The sequence below is a fragment of the Callionymus lyra genome, chromosome 16, assembly GCF_982586985.1.
Source record: "Callionymus lyra chromosome 16, fCalLyr1.hap1.1, whole genome shotgun sequence".
In the NCBI taxonomy this organism is placed as follows: domain Eukaryota; kingdom Metazoa; phylum Chordata; class Actinopteri; order Syngnathiformes; family Callionymidae; genus Callionymus; species Callionymus lyra.
The window spans coordinates 12,500,075-12,519,575 of NC_141833.1; the positions used below are offsets into that span (position 1 = coordinate 12,500,075).

The 19,501-nt window shown below is 38.9% G+C and overlaps 1 protein-coding gene across 1 annotated transcript; it reads left to right on the forward strand.

Annotated features, from left to right (window-relative positions):
• Window positions 1-1,944: 1,944 nt before the first annotated feature.
• Window positions 1,945-10,253, forward strand: LOC148063755 (kidney mitochondrial carrier protein 1). Its single transcript, XM_087811412.1, has 10 exons — window positions 1,945-2,034; window positions 2,107-2,410; window positions 2,497-2,644; window positions 3,963-4,057; window positions 4,185-4,270; window positions 5,478-5,573; window positions 6,987-7,111; window positions 8,026-8,149; window positions 8,582-8,662; window positions 10,072-10,253. Exons 2-10 carry the CDS (start codon window positions 2,344-2,346, stop codon window positions 10,111-10,113), a joined length of 864 nt encoding a protein of 287 aa, XP_087667538.1. The 5' UTR covers window positions 1,945-2,034; window positions 2,107-2,343; the 3' UTR covers window positions 10,114-10,253.
• The last annotated feature ends 9,248 nt before the right edge of the window (window positions 10,254-19,501 follow it).

The following is a 19,501-nucleotide window of genomic DNA, read 5'->3' on the forward strand; positions in this document are numbered from 1 at the left end:
GTCAAGCAAATAAAATTTAAACAAAGGATCCAAATGCATGAATGGGGAAACAAAATATTTGATCTAATAAAATCCAGCTAAAATGTTAAAACGTATTAACATGATATAGTATACGTATCATTCCAATATTTGAAAGACCTTCATGGCTTCCAAGAAAACATATTAAAACACATTTGTTTCGGGGCCACCGGGTCACCTTGACCCAGAGACAACACAAGGGTTATATCTTGATGAGGGGCAATAAATACTCACAAAAATTACCAAAAATAACTCCTAAAACAAGAACCATATAGCTATACTTGTTGTACTTGTACTATATTTGTTGTACTAATAATGAGTAATAAAATTATAACAAAATAAAAGTGCAATTATTCCATCTTAACTATATAATCAAAGCTATTTAAATGATGACATTTGATGTCATGTTCCTCAACCATCTGACATTGAACAAATATGGAGTCCCTTGCTTCTCTCTACAAATGGAGGGCCTCCGAATATCATGTCACTGGCCGCAAATGGCCCACAGGCCACATGTTTTAAACCCATTTTTCAAAAGCAATTCAGTTGATCAACTTTTAAAAGCTTATACTGATTCTTTTGTGCTTGTTTGTTTCGGACTTTTACACAACATTTCTGCTGTTTCGTGTGACTTTCACCAACTAAAGACACACACACACACACGCACACACACACACACACACAGTTCCACTCTATGATCGTTAATAACGTGCTGATGGCTCCGCTGATGTTACTGACCCATAACCGACCCATTAATCATTCTGTACAGCCAGCAGATGATCACAATAAATATCCCTGTGACGAGAGTGCTTTGATCTTGAGGCTCAAAATTACGGGTAAAAAAAAAAGAGAGAGAAAAAGGACACTTTAAATCAAACAATCATGTCTACATACACAACAGAGTGACATTGTCATAGTTGCATTAGGCTGACATCTAGCGGCCAACTGACAGAATGAACTTGCATTGGAGATACATTAATAAAATACAATGAATTGATTCATTTTAACGTTAGTGTTGCTTTAATAAAGACTATATACAGTACAAACATTGCATGAAATACTGTTCCGTTTTTTCAATCTTTTTTAAGTGAGTATTAATGAATTAAGTACATCTTATTATAATAATACATTAAATAATAATATTTAAATATTTAAATTGATATGTAAATAGATATGTTCTATCATTTTCGAGCAAACAATTGATCTTATCCTTATACAAAAAAAATCAGTAATGTGTTATGTTATGTTATTCTTAAATTCCTATTTCACCCATGATTCCATGGAGTAGAAATCGTAGTGTAGATGAGTCGTGGGCTGTAAGATTTCCTGAGGGGCCAAACTTCATATAGCAACTGTATTCAGGGGCCATCAAGCAAAAATAAATAATAATCTCTATTACGAAAAGCATAAATACTGTATAATGGGAAACGATTTAATTTCCTTTTATTAAATAATTCTAATAAAATCAAGCTAAAAACGTAAAAATCTGATATAAATCACTTTCCACCAACAAATACATAATATATATATTTTTTTTTTTTTTTATTAAGCCCTATAGCCATATTTGTTGAACTAGTAATGAATAAAATTAATAAATAAATAACAAATAAAATACGTTAGTTTTCAAATAATTCAAATAAATCATTCATCATCAATAATGGATATTGTCCATATTTCAAATCATATATTGTAGTAATTTTCTATATTCAAAAAAACAATATACTATTTTTCTTCATCTGCACTTGTTTACTTTGGTTGTTGTGCCTTCATTCCTTATTTTGGCGTCAATAAAATGTCTTTCATCTCCAATCTTTTGTCCTTTTTTATTTCATCATAAATCAACGTATCTTTGTTTTTTATTTAAAGGTCGCTATGATTCTCGTCATTGTTCGAGCTCATATAATTCTGCTTTCACGTGTTTTTTTCTCCCAAATGTTTGGAGCGGAATGAAGTTAAAAAGTTTCTCGTGAATTTCCAACGGCTAAAAGAAAGTGTATTCAACGTCAAACCGTGGAGGTAAATAAAATAATGAGATAAAAGGAGATCATTTGGGTTAAATAACAATTTTTTTGAAACGTCTTCTTTCAGTCGGTGAGGTGTCGCCTAGCAACGTGAAAGGGGGCGGGACAAGACGGACAGTAACCAATAGGATTGCGGTGGGCGGAGCTTGTTGTACTCGAGGGCGGAACTCCTCGCTGAAGTCTCAAGTGCCGGCTGGAAGTCAACAGCGCGCGCTACTGTAAACCCTCTTCCGTGGCCTCTTTTTTTTGCGCCTGGACCCCAACATTCTACAGTATTTCGGGGGGTTTAAAAGAAGAAGAAAAAATGTCCAGCAGCGTGAACTGGAAGCCGTTCGTGTTCGGCGGCCTCGCGTCCGTGACCGCGGAGTGCGGTGAGTGATGAGGCGGCGAGGAGGAGGCCGCGCGAGCCCGGCTAACACATCTGTAACTCTAGTGTGGTTTTGTTTTTATTATTTAGGGACCTTTCCCATCGATTTAACCAAGACCCGCCTGCAGGTCCAGGGACAAGTGGGCGACAGCAAGTACCGGGAGATCCGGTACCGAGGAATGCTCCACGCGTTGGTGCGGATCGTCCGGGAGGAGGGACCCCTGGCTCTGTACTCAGGGTTAGCATGCTTCTTCCTGCACGACTAGCTAACTCCTGTCACGTCATGAAACAACAACAACATAATTCGGTTTACTTTAGTCTCGACGCATCATCGCCTTAGTTACGATGCTACGGGGTGCGGACGCGATCAATGCAAAGATAAGAACGCGGAAAAACATTGAAAACATGTGTGAAGATTGCGTCAGACTCGAGCAGGAAGACTTTTACTAGATTATTTTTAGTTTAAAAAGCAAATACATGAGAACATACGTTGGTGCCACATGCGGTCCTTTGACTGTACTTATGTGGCCCTAAGAGTAGGTGTGTCTATAGATTTATGGATGGATATAAATGTAAGAATAGGTGTGTGTGTGTCAAATGTATAGATTGATTTCTTTGAATAAGTCAGATTTTGTATAGTGTTATAATGGATATGAGTTTCCTGTGATGTTAATATTATTACTTATGGATTATAAAAACAGCTGAAAATGCACTAATTTCAAGTGAACCCAAATGTGTTTGTGGTATCCATTGTGTTGTCTCTGGGTCAAGGTGAACGACCTCCACCACTGCATATGTATTCATGGTTGCCAGGGGAAGTTGTTTACCATGACCCAGAGGCAACACAATGGATACCACAAACACGTTTGTGTTTTATGGCCTCCTGGTCAACTTGACCCTGAGATAACACAAGGGTTAATACTAAGTCAATAGGGTTCAATATTTTGAGGTGTGACCCTTTTGTTAAATCTCACTTTCGAAATGTCGTAACTTGCTTAATATTTACGTTTTAAAAAATGCTGGAAAGATTTATAAACAAAAAAATCATCATATAATAATGATGTCTATCGTTAAATCAGACGTTAAATCAGCAAATTTGCTCTCAGAATATGCATAGATAAAGCGAATGAAAAGCCCAGAGTGAACTAACTCACCACAGGTTGTTTAAATATACAGGAATGAAATAAAAAGTGCAAAGTTATGTTGTATTTTTATTGATTAAATTCATTAAATAAGCGTAATGTTAAGAGGTCCTAGTTTGACCATTTGTACTTAATCTTAGAATTAAGTATCTCTGATTAGTTTTAAAATAAAAAAAATGTAGTCCGTTTTCATTTTTCTAATGTCCAATTTACAGAAAAGTATCTGCCAAAACAAAACACTGACATGCATTAAAAATAATAATGTTTTTGGTACATTTTAACTTGGTATGGAGTTCAATTTTAGGTAAACTGGATTTGGTCCCCCAGGCATTGTGTTGACCTACTTTCTTCCAACGTTTCAATCTCTTCTCTGTACGTCGTGAAGACCATTAGCTCACAGACTTTATCTTCCAGGATCGCTCCTGCTATGCTGAGGCAGGCGTCGTACGGGACCATCAAGATCGGAACGTACCAGACGCTCAAGCGGCTGCTGGTGGAAAGGCCAGAGGGTGAGTCTGGGACACACACACACTTGTGCACGCACACTGTGTTTGAACTTTTTCAAATGTCACTTTAATGTCTCCGCCACAATGAGAAACAGGGGTGTCATATTCTGCCTCCTGCTCTCCTTTCCAGACGAGACCCTGCTGACTAACGTGTTCTGTGGCGTTCTCTCCGGAGTCGTCTCGTCCTCCATCGCCAACCCCACCGATGTGCTGAAGGTAAAGGCTAAACAAACGACTCTAATGAGTTTATCTGAGTCTTGACTGTAGAACGGGTTTAACTTCTAACAGCTGCATCGAAAACAACCGCCATTAAGCAAGCGTGTCCTGAGGGCTTCATGTTATTTTAGTGACATGAGCTCATGACTTTAAGTTGTGTATTTTTAGGATATCGTTCAAGCTCGGGCTTCCCTGAGAGATAGTGGCAGGGCCGGGTCTAGGCAGGGGCAAGAGGGGGCCTGGCCCCCTCAAATAAATGTTGTGCCCCCTCAAACTTACATGTAAGTAAGTAAGTAACAGCACAATGCCCCCTCAAGATTTGTGGCTGCCCCCTCATACATGCCTGTCTAGACCCGGCCCTGGATAGTGGTGAGATTTATAAGACCGTTCGTGTCAGACGCTGATCAAGAGCTCGATAGAGGAAACACAGGCTTTGACACGGACTAGAATAAACTTTGAAGAAAGGTTAATTTAGTGAGAAAACTTAAAAAAGTGGTTCCTTTAAAACTCTGCTATCATGTTTCCAATCACTTGCAGTAACCACACTTGTCCACAAGGTGCTTTAATTTATGTATTGGAGTGTATTATATACTGGAACTCGTGTGAACGCCTTAAATAAACGATATATATTTATATAATATTAATCCTCTATATGTTGGCTTAACGATTAAAAAATGGGGTCAAAGAACTAAAAATGTGACCATATATTATCTTGTTTATTACTTTTTTAAGAATTAATATTATATTTGTATTCCTGTTTCCCCAAAGTATTAAATTTAGTGTGAATATAATCTTTAGTACTGGTATAAATAAGAGCAAAGGAGTTAAATGCAAAGGCTAGAAAGGCAGTATATTGTAAAATGATTCTATATAATGTGTATATTATCTACTACTTTTTAAACTATTATGATTCAATTAAGACACAACACTATAAATCAGAATTTAAAGGAATAAATCCTTTAAATTAATTTGATATTGTTAAAAGTAGTACTATTGGTAAGATGTCACAAACGTTTCTACATTTTCAGTTTATCAATATCACTGCCTGCCGAAGGGCCACATTAATAAATTATTTTTACAGCACAAAGATTTAAAGTGTTATTTTCATCCACGAGTGATTAAAAGGTGTTTGACTTAATGGTTTAATAATGAGTGATTCCATTGAAGCTTGTTGGAAAGTTATTTAATCTGCGTCAACTCTGTCCAGATCCGTATGCAGGCTCAAGGCAGCGTGATCCAGGGCAGCATGATGGGGAACTTCATCAACATCTACCAGCAGGAGGGAACGCGAGGACTCTGGAAGGTACTTTTGTTTTATTACGATGTCACGAGGTTAGAAGTGACAGCTGACTAAATAAAATATGGACTGACTTACGAGTCGACTACGACCGTGCAATCTCAAGGCTCGATTACAGTCCAGTTCTTTATTTAAATCTGCACAAAGAACTCATGCGCACTCGTGCTCACATTACACACTGGCAGGAAGAGCAGTACTTCCTGTTTTGTAGAAACAATAGACAATCAATCTGAGCATGTGTTGCTCACAGCACATTTAATACTTGTTTAAAAATATGGATTTCAAAGCAAGAGTGTTCAACAACAAAAACTGGCTCGTTAAAATAAAATAAAAGTCCTATTCTTCAACAAATGAGAGAAATATACTAATCATTTGTGAAGAAATTGAGTTTTAAATGGGTGGAAATTTAATATTAAATGTAAAAATATTAAATGGATACAATTTGCCATGAGGATGGAATTCAAGAGAAATATTCTCTACAAGATTAAGTGTATAAAATTGACTCAAAAGTAAAAGATTTAATTTAATTTACTCCTTAATGAAGAAAAAAAAAAGTTTAAAAACGTCTAAAACAACTTCCAACCATTTTTAAATGTATGTGGTTGTAAATTTTCACCTCGGTTACTGCAGCCCTGCACCATTAGCATCTAGCTTAGCTAGCAAGCATAACATTTCGTTTATTAATAATAATAATAATAATCTATTTATATAGCGCCTTTCTAGACCAATATGTCCTTGACTTTAAAGAACAACTTTCTTTATGACTAGGTCACTTCACATGCATACATTTTATCCAAGAGTCCAGAGAGCAATTTTGGCAACGACAACATGCGAAACTAGATGGCGCTGTGGATGACTTTCCGCCTTAAAACAACAACAATAAATTATATTTTGCACTTAAAATGGCTACACTTAAAAGCGTAAACACGATAAATTAAGAAGGTCTTTAAATACCTGACGCATGTTCCTTGCTAAAGCTGACCAGCACAACACACTGCATCAATTGTTTCTCGACCGAAAACATAGATTTTCAAAAGCCGTTACGCAACATGTTAAGTAAGTGTAAAGTTCGACAAGTTATGCTGAGAATATTGAATAATTCCATGTTATGATCCTGTATAATTCTGTCTTAACCTTGTGTAATACTGTCTGAGAAGACTGGCTTTAAAGATTTACTCTGAAGCGTCGTGTGTAAATATTCAGAGTTTGTCTGTGATCTCAGCGTGAGCGCTGAAGTAAATAAGAACCAGTGACTTAGCTGCGATTTAAAGCAGAAATCAGGCAGAAAACAAGAATTATGACGATTTAAAGTAGAAAATAAAGTTCAATTAAAAAAGAAAGTTGATTTTTATCGTGATTAAATAATGTGTTATGATGTGATGATGGATTGATTCGACGACGTCTCCTCTTCCTCATCAGGGCGTCTCACTCACGGCTCAGCGAGCTGCCATCGTGGTCGGCGTGGAACTTCCCGTCTATGACATCACCAAGAAGCACCTGATCATGTCGGGCTACATGGGCGACACGGTTTACACCCACTTTTTGTAAGTTAAAAAAACTAGAAGATATCACCAGCAGGAAACTCCTAATCATAGTTGGATAAGATAATGAAGTTGACACATTCTGGTACTTTCTGATTATTTGATTAGTTAGATAATGATTGACTTAAGGTTAACAACACACGTGTCAAAACTCATGGTTCTGGGACCAATTCCGGTCCGGCAAGTAATTTAAATGTGGCCACATTTGTCAAAAAATCTAAGTAGATTAAAATGTTAATATGTGCAACCTATAAAAATGAGGTGTTTATTGACAATAATCTAGTCATGTGATGCGTATCACGATACAGGGTCAACGATACGATATATTGTGATACTGTAGTAACAAGGATATATTTGTAGTATTGTCGAGTACTTGACTCTGGTGTTGCAGAATTTACAGATCACATGACTCTTGCCGAAGTCGTAACTGCTTTCATTTGTTTTGAAACCAAAATATGTCGGCTTTAAAATCTGCTTGAGTCGACTGTATCCTCTCGTCCTCAGTCATAGCCAGGATCTCTATTTTATTGCTCCATTAGCTGCGCAGGACGTGATGACTGTTTCCATCTAGTGACTGGAAGTTTAATTGAAACACAAATATGAACAAATGCTGTGAAAATGTTCATTTTATTTTACACCCACTTAATTGAAATATAAACCAACTATGATTAAAAAAATTATATGTGATTTTTTTGTAGTATAGTTTAAGTGCTGTTCAATATTGATACGGTATCGTGGAAATAAATATCTGGATAATTGAGTAAATCAATATTTTCTACACCCCTGATGAAGATGCCAGACAATATCAAACTCTTGTTCAGTAAATACTTTTGGCCCCTTGTGTGATTGAGTTTGTTACCTCTAGCCTTTAAATATCTCTGCGTCTGACCACAAGGCGTATGTTCTCTGGCCTGCAGGTCCAGTTTCGTCTGTGGTCTGGCCGGAGCCCTGGCATCCAACCCGGTGGACGTGGTCCGGACCCGCATGATGAACCAGAGGGGGGGCGCTCTGTATCAGGGAACCCTCGACTGTCTCCTCCAGGTCAGTTCAAATCTTTTATTATTGGTTAGCTTGCTTGACGTTAGCAACGTGTTGTGCAAAGTTATGAGAGATTTTGTTAAGATTCAAACATTGTGTTCGAGAGAAGAAAACTAGTGTATCGACTGTATCCTCTCGTCCTCAGTCATCGCCTGAATCTCTTATATAATCCTTCCTTTAGCCGTGGAGGACGTAATGACTGCTGCCATCTAGTGGCCGGGTGTTTAATTAAGGTTTTAACCTTCATTATGACACTCGAGATTTGAGATTGACTGACCAAGATTTATTTTCTGTGCAGAGGTTTTTTAGTGCAGATTGTTTTGATTCCTTCATCAAACACAACCTCTGTGCATTCCTTTTTAAATCCCCGCACTCGGTCTATTGTTTGCTGTTTCACTTCACGAGCTTGTCAAACAAAGCTTGAATCCTCCTCAGACCTGGCGCTCCGAGGGCTTCATGGCTCTCTACAAGGGTTTCTTCCCCAACTGGCTCCGCCTGGGACCCTGGAACATCATCGTATCCTTTCAGAACCTCACGTACGCTCCGTTCTTTCATCCGCCCTGAGGAATTTGGCAGGCAACGTCTGTTTATACGGTCATGTTTTTGCGATGTTTGAGTGGAAGAAGGAGGCTTATTTTTAAATCTGGATATGTAACCAGAGAAACTACTGACTCAGTACCCCCCCCCCTCCTCCCCCTTCTCACAGTCGAGGAAATGTTCCAAATAAGGTTTAGATATTAGAGCTTGTTGCAGTGCGTCATGGGACAGGTAGTATATGCAGTGGAGGTGCTTTTGATCCAACAGACAAAACTACTTTTCCACGTATATATCACCCCATAACATACTTTATTTATACAGTATATATATATATTATTTTATATAATTTCAGAAGTTAATTAGCGACTAGCTTAGCTAGCAAGCATAGGATTCAATTAGAAATGTCCTTAACTTTCCAAAAGTCTAAAACGACTTCCAACCATTTTTAAGTATTACGTGGTTGTAAATTTATAGCTAGCATAGCATTCGATTTAATATTTCCTTGACTTTAAAAAAACAAAAAACTTTTAACTGATTGTGGTTGTAAATGTCTGCTAAGAATTGCTGAAGCTAGCACTATTGGCGTCTAGCCTAGCTAGCAAGCATAGCATTCAGTTACATTACATTTAACAATTCCATTTTTTTTTTTATTAACCACACCAACGCATTTTAAGAGTAACTGCAGTTAGCACTATTAGCAACTAGCTTAGCTAGCAAGCATAGCATTCAGTTACAATACATTTAACAATTAAACATTTTTTTATTAACCACCCCAACACATTTTAAGAGTTACTGCAGCTAGAACTATTAGCAACTAGCTTAGCTAGCAAGCATGACATTAATTTGAAAATGTCCTTATATATTTTTATAATATTTTATGAGGTGGTAATTTGTAAATTTAAACTCTAAGCAACTAGCTTATCTAGTGGGCATACAATTCAGTTTAAAATGTGCTTACGTTTTAAAAATGTTAAAAAAAATAACTGTCAATAATCAACAGTTGTTATATAAATAAACGACCCTGTAGCGCATTTTAAGATTTCCCGCAGTTAGCACTATCGGCAACTAGCTTAGCTATACAATTTAGTTTTCATGTTATGGGTCAATATATTTGTAATGTACTTGCTGCACCTGAAAATATTAGCTTGAATAGCATTAAATGGCGTTCAGTTTAGTATTTCAAAACGTTGTTTTAAACGCAGTATTGAGTTATAAAGTTTAGCCTAAAACACCGTAGCTTTCTACTAAAATAATTACACTTTTATATCAAATTGTGCAGAACTGGCTTGAAGCCTAAAGAAACGGTGTCTTCGTAACAGCCAGCAGACGCCAATGTTACGGGGTGGTACTTGACACTGCGCCCTATGATTCCTTGACCTTTGGTCCAGTTCTTCCTCACCTACGAGCAGCTGAAGAAGATCGACGTGTGAGCGGCCAGACGTTCCAGATCCCTGGAGGACTCGGATCGGATCTTTGGAAAGAGCTGTTACTGAAGGGTTGTTCTAGACCCTTAACCGAAGGTGCCATGAGCTCTGGTCGGCCCCCCTACTCTCTCTTTCTCTCTCTCTCTCTCTCTGGAGGGGTGGGTGGCGACCGGTCTCTTCCCAGCCTGTGTTGCGACTGTTGAAGCTCCAAGAGCTGCTTTCAGGATTCAGTTCAACATCCCTGTTGCGTCAGTTTTCCGGTGGAGCGTCTTCGCCACGGCTGGACAAACGACTGACAATCAAAAGCCATCATTCCATTTTTGAAGGGATGATTCTGAGTATCCACGAGTGACAGGAAGTGTTTTCTATATTTCTAAGAGTGAGTGGCGGGTGTGTGTGTGAGCAGGGGGCTGAAGGGGTTTATTTTTAATTTCAAGTCTTCGGAGGAAGTTATTCAAGCAGCTTAAAACACGTGTGGCCATGTAATATGATAGCTGGCAGCTGGGGGGCGCACCCTCGCCAACTGTCAAGACTATACCGAGCGTTAAAACAGAAATGTTGCATAAGCAGATCCAAAGTGTCTTTCGATGTTTGCTCCAGTATTTTGCACGCTTTCTGACGACTGTGCCTTTATTTAATTTTTTGTATTTCTCTACTTGTCGGAGCTGCTCTGCCAAACCATGAGCCGCCGTCCTGACGTTGCTTTATGGACGTACGTTGGTGGAATCAGAAGATTGAATGGTTGAATTTAACGTTTCCATTTTTTATTTAAATGTTTCTTTTTTTTATACATATATAATTCAATGATTTCTATATTTGAGGTAAACTTTTTTTGTATTGAATATGAAATTCAATAATTTCTATATTGAAATGTTTTTTTTCAATTGAGTTTTTTAAATAATTTAATTTAGAAAAAAAAAGAAAGCTTTTTGTTTAATTACACATCGAGTTTAATAAACTAATTTAAATAATTAAACAAAAATACATTTTCTAAATTCAATATTTATTTTTTAATTCCTAGCCTTTTAAATTCAATATTAAAATGTTGGCAAAATAGTGCTACCTTTAAAAGTACTGAATTTAAAAGGCAACGAATTTAAATATATTTTGACATTTTTATTGTTCGCTATTGGAAAAAGAAAATCAAACTGTGTTAAAAATATTCATTCATTTATAAAAAATAAATAAATAAAATTATAATAAAAAACTTTCAAATTAAAAAAAATATTGAATTCATTTGTTTAAAAAAAGAAACCTTTCAATAAAACGAATAACATTTGAAAGTTTAAATTCAAGCATTCAATATTCCGATGGCACTGATAAATACTGCTTTTCATGCCAAAATAAAAAAAAATAAAAAAATGACCCCGGGTGTGTTGTTGATGGCCGCCGCAGAGGGGCGCTGTGGGGCCGCCTGTAGATACCAGGCCACGGATCTAGCACAGTTGTGTTGTTTCTGAGGGACTTTCTGTTTTCTTTTCACACACACGTTCATCTCGGCAACAATAATGGCTCATGAATAATTCAGGATGGTCGAGTGTGTAATTTTTTTTTTCCCTCCGCCAGTGAATTCCCAGTGTTTTCCTCGCAGAGAGGTGTCGGGAGAAGCTCCGGGGAGAAGCGCCGGGAAATCCGAGCATCCATCTTTTTATTTAGGCGGCATCACCGGGAGACTTGTGGAGAGAGAGAGAGTCGTCTCTGAGCCGTCATGAGTTGCCTCTCGTCTCTCCACAAGTTTGCCGCCTTAAATAACTCGCTGCTCGCCGAGACAAAGGGTCCGACTGTAGCGTCCAGAAGAGTCGTACGTGGTTCGCTGGCAGCTCCGTCCGTCCGGCGTCACATGCCCGCCTCCGTCAGGCCGGATTGGCTCGGCCTCGGGGGATTCCAAGTCGATGTTATTACACGCAGCCATGGGCGCGGAGGTTCTGGCTCCCTTTTCTTTTTTTTTTAGTGTTCCAGGAACAAGGGAGAGGTTTTTTCGCTCTCAACACACTGGCCTAGTTCTGGTCTCGCTAGCACATGGTTCAAAGATCCATCAAGAGTTTTATCTACACGGTTAGAAAGATCAGTCGTCGAAGATGGAAGTCATGGAGCGAGGAGCGTTTCGTTCTTGGCTCCTGAACCGTTTTTACAACTTTTCCTTCTGATGTGTTGAGTTTAGGGGCCACATGTGGCCTGGGAGAACCTCTCAGAAGGGCCCGTGTAGATGTATTAACCAAAAGTTTAGGGAAAACATTTCTTTAAAAATGACAACATGGACTGAACGATGTCTCTTTATACTTTTTAGAAAAGTGTTTTTGATCCCTGTGTTATCTCAGGGTCAGGGTGACCCAAAGGCCCGAAAACCAATGTGTCGCAGTGGTAAAGGTCGTTCACCTTGACCCCGAGAACCTTTTTTCAAAAATTGAGTGCTCTAGTCAGTTACCGCAAGTTTTCAGTAGCTTAAAAACTAAGTATGGCTTGGTCTCAAAAATTAAAAAACACATTTGTTTTGCTTTTTAGTGAATAAATAGTAAAAAAAATATAAAAAAAATCCCTTGACAAAAGTCAATTCTCATTTTATTAATAAAATCTATTTGGACTTTACTTACAGATCAAGCACTTCAAAATAAAACCCCACAAAATGCCAAGAATTTAACCTAAAAGAAAAGCGCTATATAAATAAATATTACTTACTTACTTACTTACTAAAAACGTTTTTTTTATTTAATAAAACCAGCTGTTGAGTTAATATTTAAGTCAATACGAACTCAAAAGTCGAGTTTATTTAAGTGGAGGCTTCATTTCATTGTCTTTGGGGATGAACGCGTTACAAGGTGTAAAATCACATGTCTCTATGAAAAGTACATTTCTTTTGTTCGCACATTAAGTGTGAGACGGTTACGAGTTATGAGTCAATCTGAGACTTTGTTTTGATAGGAATGACACTTTTTGTCTTATTTTAGTCTCATCTGTTTTTCGAACTTTTGAAAAAAAACCACAGCTCTAGGATTGATCCTTGAGGCACTCCAAATGCTCTTTTTTTCTTGAGCATAAGCATAAGACTCCATCCGTGTAACGCTTCACCAGATAACATTAAAAATTGGACACGTTCTGGAATAAAAACAAAACAAAAATTCAGTGTTTGGCAGAGAAAAAAACATTAGCTATCAAAACATTTTTTGGCCGTGATAAACCAAAACATCCTCCAAGAACAGTGGTGAGCAAAAAAAAACAACATAACTGAGGGACCGTCAATTAAAAATAATTAAATAAAGGAAAGAAAAACACAAAATGAAAATCTGGTTATCGAAATGAGCTCATGACCTTTACCCTTAAAATGACTTCTTGTTTTATTGTTGATTTAAAAGAAACCCAAATTTTATAATGACAAAAATGACAGGTTATAGCTGTAACTCTAGTATGTTTTTTTTTGTTTTAAAAAAAATAATGTGGAACTTGAAATTTGACAAAAATACAGGAACTTATTTTTTAGTCTTCTTTAAAAAAAAGAAGATAAAAATGCAAAAATGATTGTACTTTTTTAATGATTTATCTGCATAAATTTTTACTTTTTTTGCCACATTAGTATGTCGTTTAGACGAAGGTCAAACCTTAATCAGTAGTTTAAGTCGGTCACGTTGTCGTCATGCATTAATCACACACTCAGTCCACTGACAGTGACTTAGCTGCTGGTTTTGGCCCCGGGGCCTTGACTGGATCTTCTGATGAACACGTGACTTGTTGTCTATGATGAGGGAGTCAATAGAGCTTGTTGCACAAACACAACTGTTGCCGTGGTAACGTGACTTCAGGGACTCGTAGTTAACGGTGAAACTTTTTCTCCGTTGTTCTTCTCGCGTACAAACAAGTTTTTAAACTCGTTCGCTACATCGGCTCAACTACCGCTACTTAAAAAAAGGCGACACCTGCGGACCCACGAGGGGTTCGAGGAGTCAAAGTGTGGCCCTCAGACATCATTAGTGACACCAATGAGCGTCTCGGGTTTCAACTCCTGGTTCGGAATTCGACGGCAGGCGCGGCGCGGCGCGGGCGACCTACATTCGCACCACTGGAAGGAGACTGGAGGCCCCTGGGAGCCGGGATCACAAGGATGAGCCGCTGGTAATGCTGCGCCATTGTTCCGTCAAGATGGGAGCGAGCCAGCCGAGCGACTGCTGAAGGAGATAAAGCCGGAGCAGATTCGTTCCACGCGTCGACTGCCGCGACTCAAAAGTGTCGCAGCTCGAGTCGTGCTCCGTCACAGACGGAGGTGCTTTTAGTTTAACCTCCAGCTCCTTCCCCCGGAGGAGCTTTTCAGAAGACGAGCCTCAGATCCTTTTTTTTTTGCTTCCTTGTGTGAGGAGTGAGTGCGATCGCTTTTGTCTGCTTATCTCGGCGACGAGAAGACAGGGAGAGGATGAGAAAAAGGTCGACACATGTATTCCCCTGACTCAAGTTCCATTTCAACTAATAAAAATACATCAAAATAACAGTTTTCATCTGTTTTGTAGTAACGCGATTCCCCTAAAGGGGGCGTTGTTGAGCAATTGAATTAGCCTGAGTCACTTCTATTGTGTTCACAGAAGACAACTTTAAACAAACTTCTTTTTTTTTTAAACCCAAAAACCCTTTTTACTTCGGTTTGTTGTTCGATCGCTAAACGTACAAACCGTATAAAAAAGTATTTAAACTCACTGAAAAAATGTTTTACAAGCAAAAGATTTTTGTCCGGAGTCGTCAAAAAATTCTTCAGGAATCAGCTTTTTACAAAATTTTCCCCTGCAATGTTGTCTTTTAAACAAAAAAATGTAGTTAGGTGTTGTTTGGTAGTTTATTGCTGTGCGTTCTTTCCGTTAGTAAACCACACTAAAAAACAAAGCAAATTAAAAAAAGACTGCAAAAAACATGAATGACCAAAAATTTGGTTGCGATAAGTAAAAACATCCTTCAAGATCAGTGGTGGTGTTTAAATGTCCTCAGGGGCCACACTGACTGTCAAAAAAAATCTGGAATAAAGCACAAAAGAAGTTACAAAAATATATCTGAAAATTATCGTTTTATAAAATTTCAAAAGCCGATATAAAAGCTCAAGTTATACCTAAGTTCTTAAATTATTTTTAGGGTTAATAAATACTCAAAACAAAAATAATATCGTCATATTTAGGGTTGAACAAATGAATGAATAATGAAAATAAATACTCAATTAACATGTTAGCTTCTACATGATCTTTGACCTCATGAGGGCCACATAAATGAAGTCAAAGGGCCCTCAAGAAACAGGCTTTTTTCATAAATCCCTCTTGACAGGTGGTTTAACTCGGCTGCAGCAGAGTACCAGACCGTGATGGACGACACAAGTAGAGTAAAAATTGGTCATAAACTATCCTCACTTTACATTCTATTATGTTCATTTGAGGAAAAAAGGCCCAAATGAACAGGGGAAAAACACAAAGATCTATAAAAAAGTTAACAAAATATAAATTAAATTCCTGTTGAGTTTATAAATCATTCTATATTAGATTTCAAGGCAGGGAAGCTCTATATACACAACATTGTGTTGAAAAAAACAACCCAAAACATATTTTTAATTTGCTTTTTTCAGGAAAACAAGACACTTTTCAGTATATTTTATTTAAAATTAGATTTTTTAATTATCTAAAATTTGAACAAATCGTCCTTGCAGAGAGTAAAAACCACATCTGACCTGCAGTTAAATGAAAAAAACCCTCCATAAACATAATATTTATAATAGTGCGCCAATGTTATGAAGCTTGTCCAAGGTCATTTGTGGCCCTTGAGCAGATTTGATGTGGCCCGAGAGGGTCATCACGAACTGTAATATTCAACCAAAGACAATTTAAAGAATAATAAAATGCAAATGTTTGTATCCAAGGGCTGAACACGACGAGGAGAAGATCCTCTCGACCGCAGCGCCGTCAATAAAAGCCTGTGATGAGAAATAAATATTCACAATATTTGGCGGCGTCGCTCTCCCCGGACGCCCGACTCTTAAGTTCTGCGCCCGGAGGTCCATCCAGCTCAGTGTGTCGCGTCCACACAAACACTGGCAGGCTCGTCTGATGTGAGCTGGTGGTGCCGGCAGGATTATTCACACACTGCTGCCACACACACACACACACACCATCCTCAATGTCACACACCAGCGAGAGCTTAAACGATGATCAGATGTTTCGACGAGTCAGCAGCGACGGTTCGCTCGGAGAACAGACGTCAGCGATGGAAGGCTCCGGCCTCGGCTCTAATGAGGATCCACGCCAGGCTTGAAAAGACGGAAGTTGTCGAGTGACGCCGAGGACGAGAGAAAAAACAGCCGAGTCGGCATCAGTCCCAGAGAAGATCAGTGAGATGCTCAGGCAGGTGCTCGTCATGTTCCTTCGGTCCAGACTGCTGGAAAAACGAGCTCAGAAGAAATGTTTGTGGCAAATTAAAAATCGCTGTTGTCGTCAAACTGTAGGTTTGAAACACAACATTGTTGTGCTACTTGTCGTGAACATTTTAATATTTAAAAGTATAGTTCACCCAAAATTCAAATTTCACTCATTTTCTTCTCGCCCTCATGTCAACTAAGAGCTGGGATTATTTCCAAAAAGACACTTAAAAACATCCAAATACCTCCATAGTGCTTGTCTGTAACATCTTGTATTGAAGCCTTGACATGAGGAATGTAACGAAAAAACGTGAACAAGTCTTTATTTTAAGCGGATGCTGCTAGGCTAGCTGCTTGGCTAGCTGCTAGGCTAACTATTAGGCTAGCTGCTAGGCAAACTATTAGGCTAGCTGCTAGGCCCACTATTGGGCTAGCTGCTAGGCAAACTATTAGGCAAGCTGCTAGGCTCACTATTAGAATAGCTGCTAGGCAAACTATTAGGCTAGCTGCTAGGCCCACTATTAGGCTAGCTGCTAGGCCCACTATTAGGCTAGCTGCTAGGCAAACTATTAGGCAAGCTGCTAGGCTCACTATTAGGCAAGCTGCTAGGCTCACTATTAGAATAGCTGCTAGGCAAACTATTAGGGTAGCTGCTAGGCTCTCTATTAGAATAGCTGCTAGGCAAACTATTAGGGTAGCTGCTAGGCTAACTATTAGGGTAGCTGCTAGGCTCTCTATTAGAATAGCTGCTAGGCAAACTATTAGGGTAGCTGCTAGGCTAACTATTAGGGTAGCTGCTAGGCTCTCTATTAGAATAGCTGCTAGGCAAACTATTAGGGTAGCTGCTAGGCTCTCTATTAGAATAGCTGCTAGGCAAACCATTAGGCTAGCTGCTAGGCTAACTATTAGGGTAGCTGCTAGGCTAACTATTAGGCTAGCTGCTAGGCCCACTATTAGGTTATCTGCTAGGGTAACTATTAGGCTAGCTGCTAGGCCAACTATTAGGCTAGCTGTTAGGCTAACTATTAGGCTAGCTGCTAGGCTCACTATTAGGCTACCTGCTAGGCCCACTATTAGGCTAGCTGCTAGGCTAACTATTAGGGTAGCTGCTAGGCTAACTATTAGGCTAGCTGCTAGGCCCACTATTAGGCTAGCTGCTAGGCAAACTATTAGGCAAGCTGCTAGGCTCACTATTAGGCAAGCTGCTAGGCTCACTATTAGAATAGCTGCTAGGCAAACTATTAGGGTAGCTGCTAGGCTCTCTATTAGAATAGCTGCTAGGCAAACTATTAGGGTAGCTGCTAGGCTAACTATTAGGGTAGCTGCTAGGCTCTCTATTAGAATAGCTGCTAGGCAAACTATTAGGGTAGCTGCTAGGCTAACTATTAGGGTAGCTGCTAGGCTCTCTATTAGAATAGCTGCTAGGCAAACTATTAGGGTAGCTGCTAGGCTCTCTATTAGAATAGCTGCTAGGCAAACCATTAGGCTAGCTGCTAGGCTAACTATTAGGGTAGCTGCTAGGCTAACTATTAGGCTAGCTGCTAGGCCCACTATTAGGTTATCTGCTAGGGTAACTATTAGGCTAGCTGCTAGGCCAACTATTAGGCTAGCTGTTAGGCTAACTATTAGGCTAGCTGCTAGGCTCACTATTAGGCTACCTGCTAGGCCCACTATTAGGCTAGCTGCTAGGCTAACTATTAGGCTAGCTGCTAGGCTTGCTGCTTAGCTCGATGCTGGGATATACTTATTTTCCTCCATCATTTGCAAATAAATTCTTTAAGACAATGTGATTTTCTGGATTCTTTTTTCTCATTTAGTCTCTCATAGTTGAGCTCAAACCTATGATGAAAATGACAGAACTCTCTTGTCTTTTTAAGTGGGAGAACTTGCACAATTGGTGACTGAGTTAATACCTGTTTTTTTCAATATATGTGTGTGTGTGTGTGTGTGTGTGTGCGTGTGTCACACAAATGACAGATCAAACCTGGGCTAAGTGCAGCCTGGGGGCCACACATGGCCCTGTGACTGTATTTATGTGACCCTCGAGAGGACAAAGATCGTTGAGAAACTAATACCATTTAGTATTTTTGAGCCACAGAGAGAGAGATGAATCCTCAAGCTAATCGTGGATCCAGATGGAAATCCAGGACAAAATCGGTTTCATTATTTATTAAAAATAAATGGTTTAATTAAAGTTTTTGGTATTTTAGTCATTTTACGAAAATAAATAACGGATAAAGGATCATATCTGGTCTGATTGAACCAAGACATACTTACATTAGAGACCAAATATAATAACATGAAATAAAAGTTTTTAAAATTCGCTCATGAAAAAGAACTACTGAAAAAAACACAGAAAACATATATATTTTTATAAATATATATATTAAAAAAAACATTTGATGGAATTTTGTATCATCACAAGACATTCTTGACTTTTTGTTTTTCAACTTTTTAACCCAAAAAAAAAAACAGCTCATCATTTATTTTTCTTCTGGTCCACCGAGGATTTCTCTGTCGCTCCCTCTGGCTCTCGAGAGTCTCAGCTGGTCCAAGAAACTTCTTCACGACCAACTTTGAAAGAATAATTTGAGGAAACGTTTTCCCATTTTCTTCCACCGCGGCGTTAAATTAAGTTAAGTCGGTCACTTAAGTGAAGGGTTCACGTTCTGCAGGAGCCGCACACGCACACACACACACACACACACACACACGCTCCTTCTGCGGGGCCGGAATAAAGAAGTCACATGTGAAGACATGGGACTTCTTATCTGCCGGGGGAACAATGGCGTCTCTGTGCGCGTCCACGTGTCTGCTCCACAGGTGCTGCCGCCACGACAGGAAGCTCGTAAATATTACCGACGTGGTCATGTGACCCGGTGTTTGTACACAGAGCCGGCGACAGCTTTGATTTGTCGTAAACAAAAGCTCGTCGGAGACAATAGTGTCCTCAGTGAGACGAGGAGGTTTGACGTCACAGAAACTCCTGCAAGACTCTCAGAAGATGAAACAACTGTTTCAACA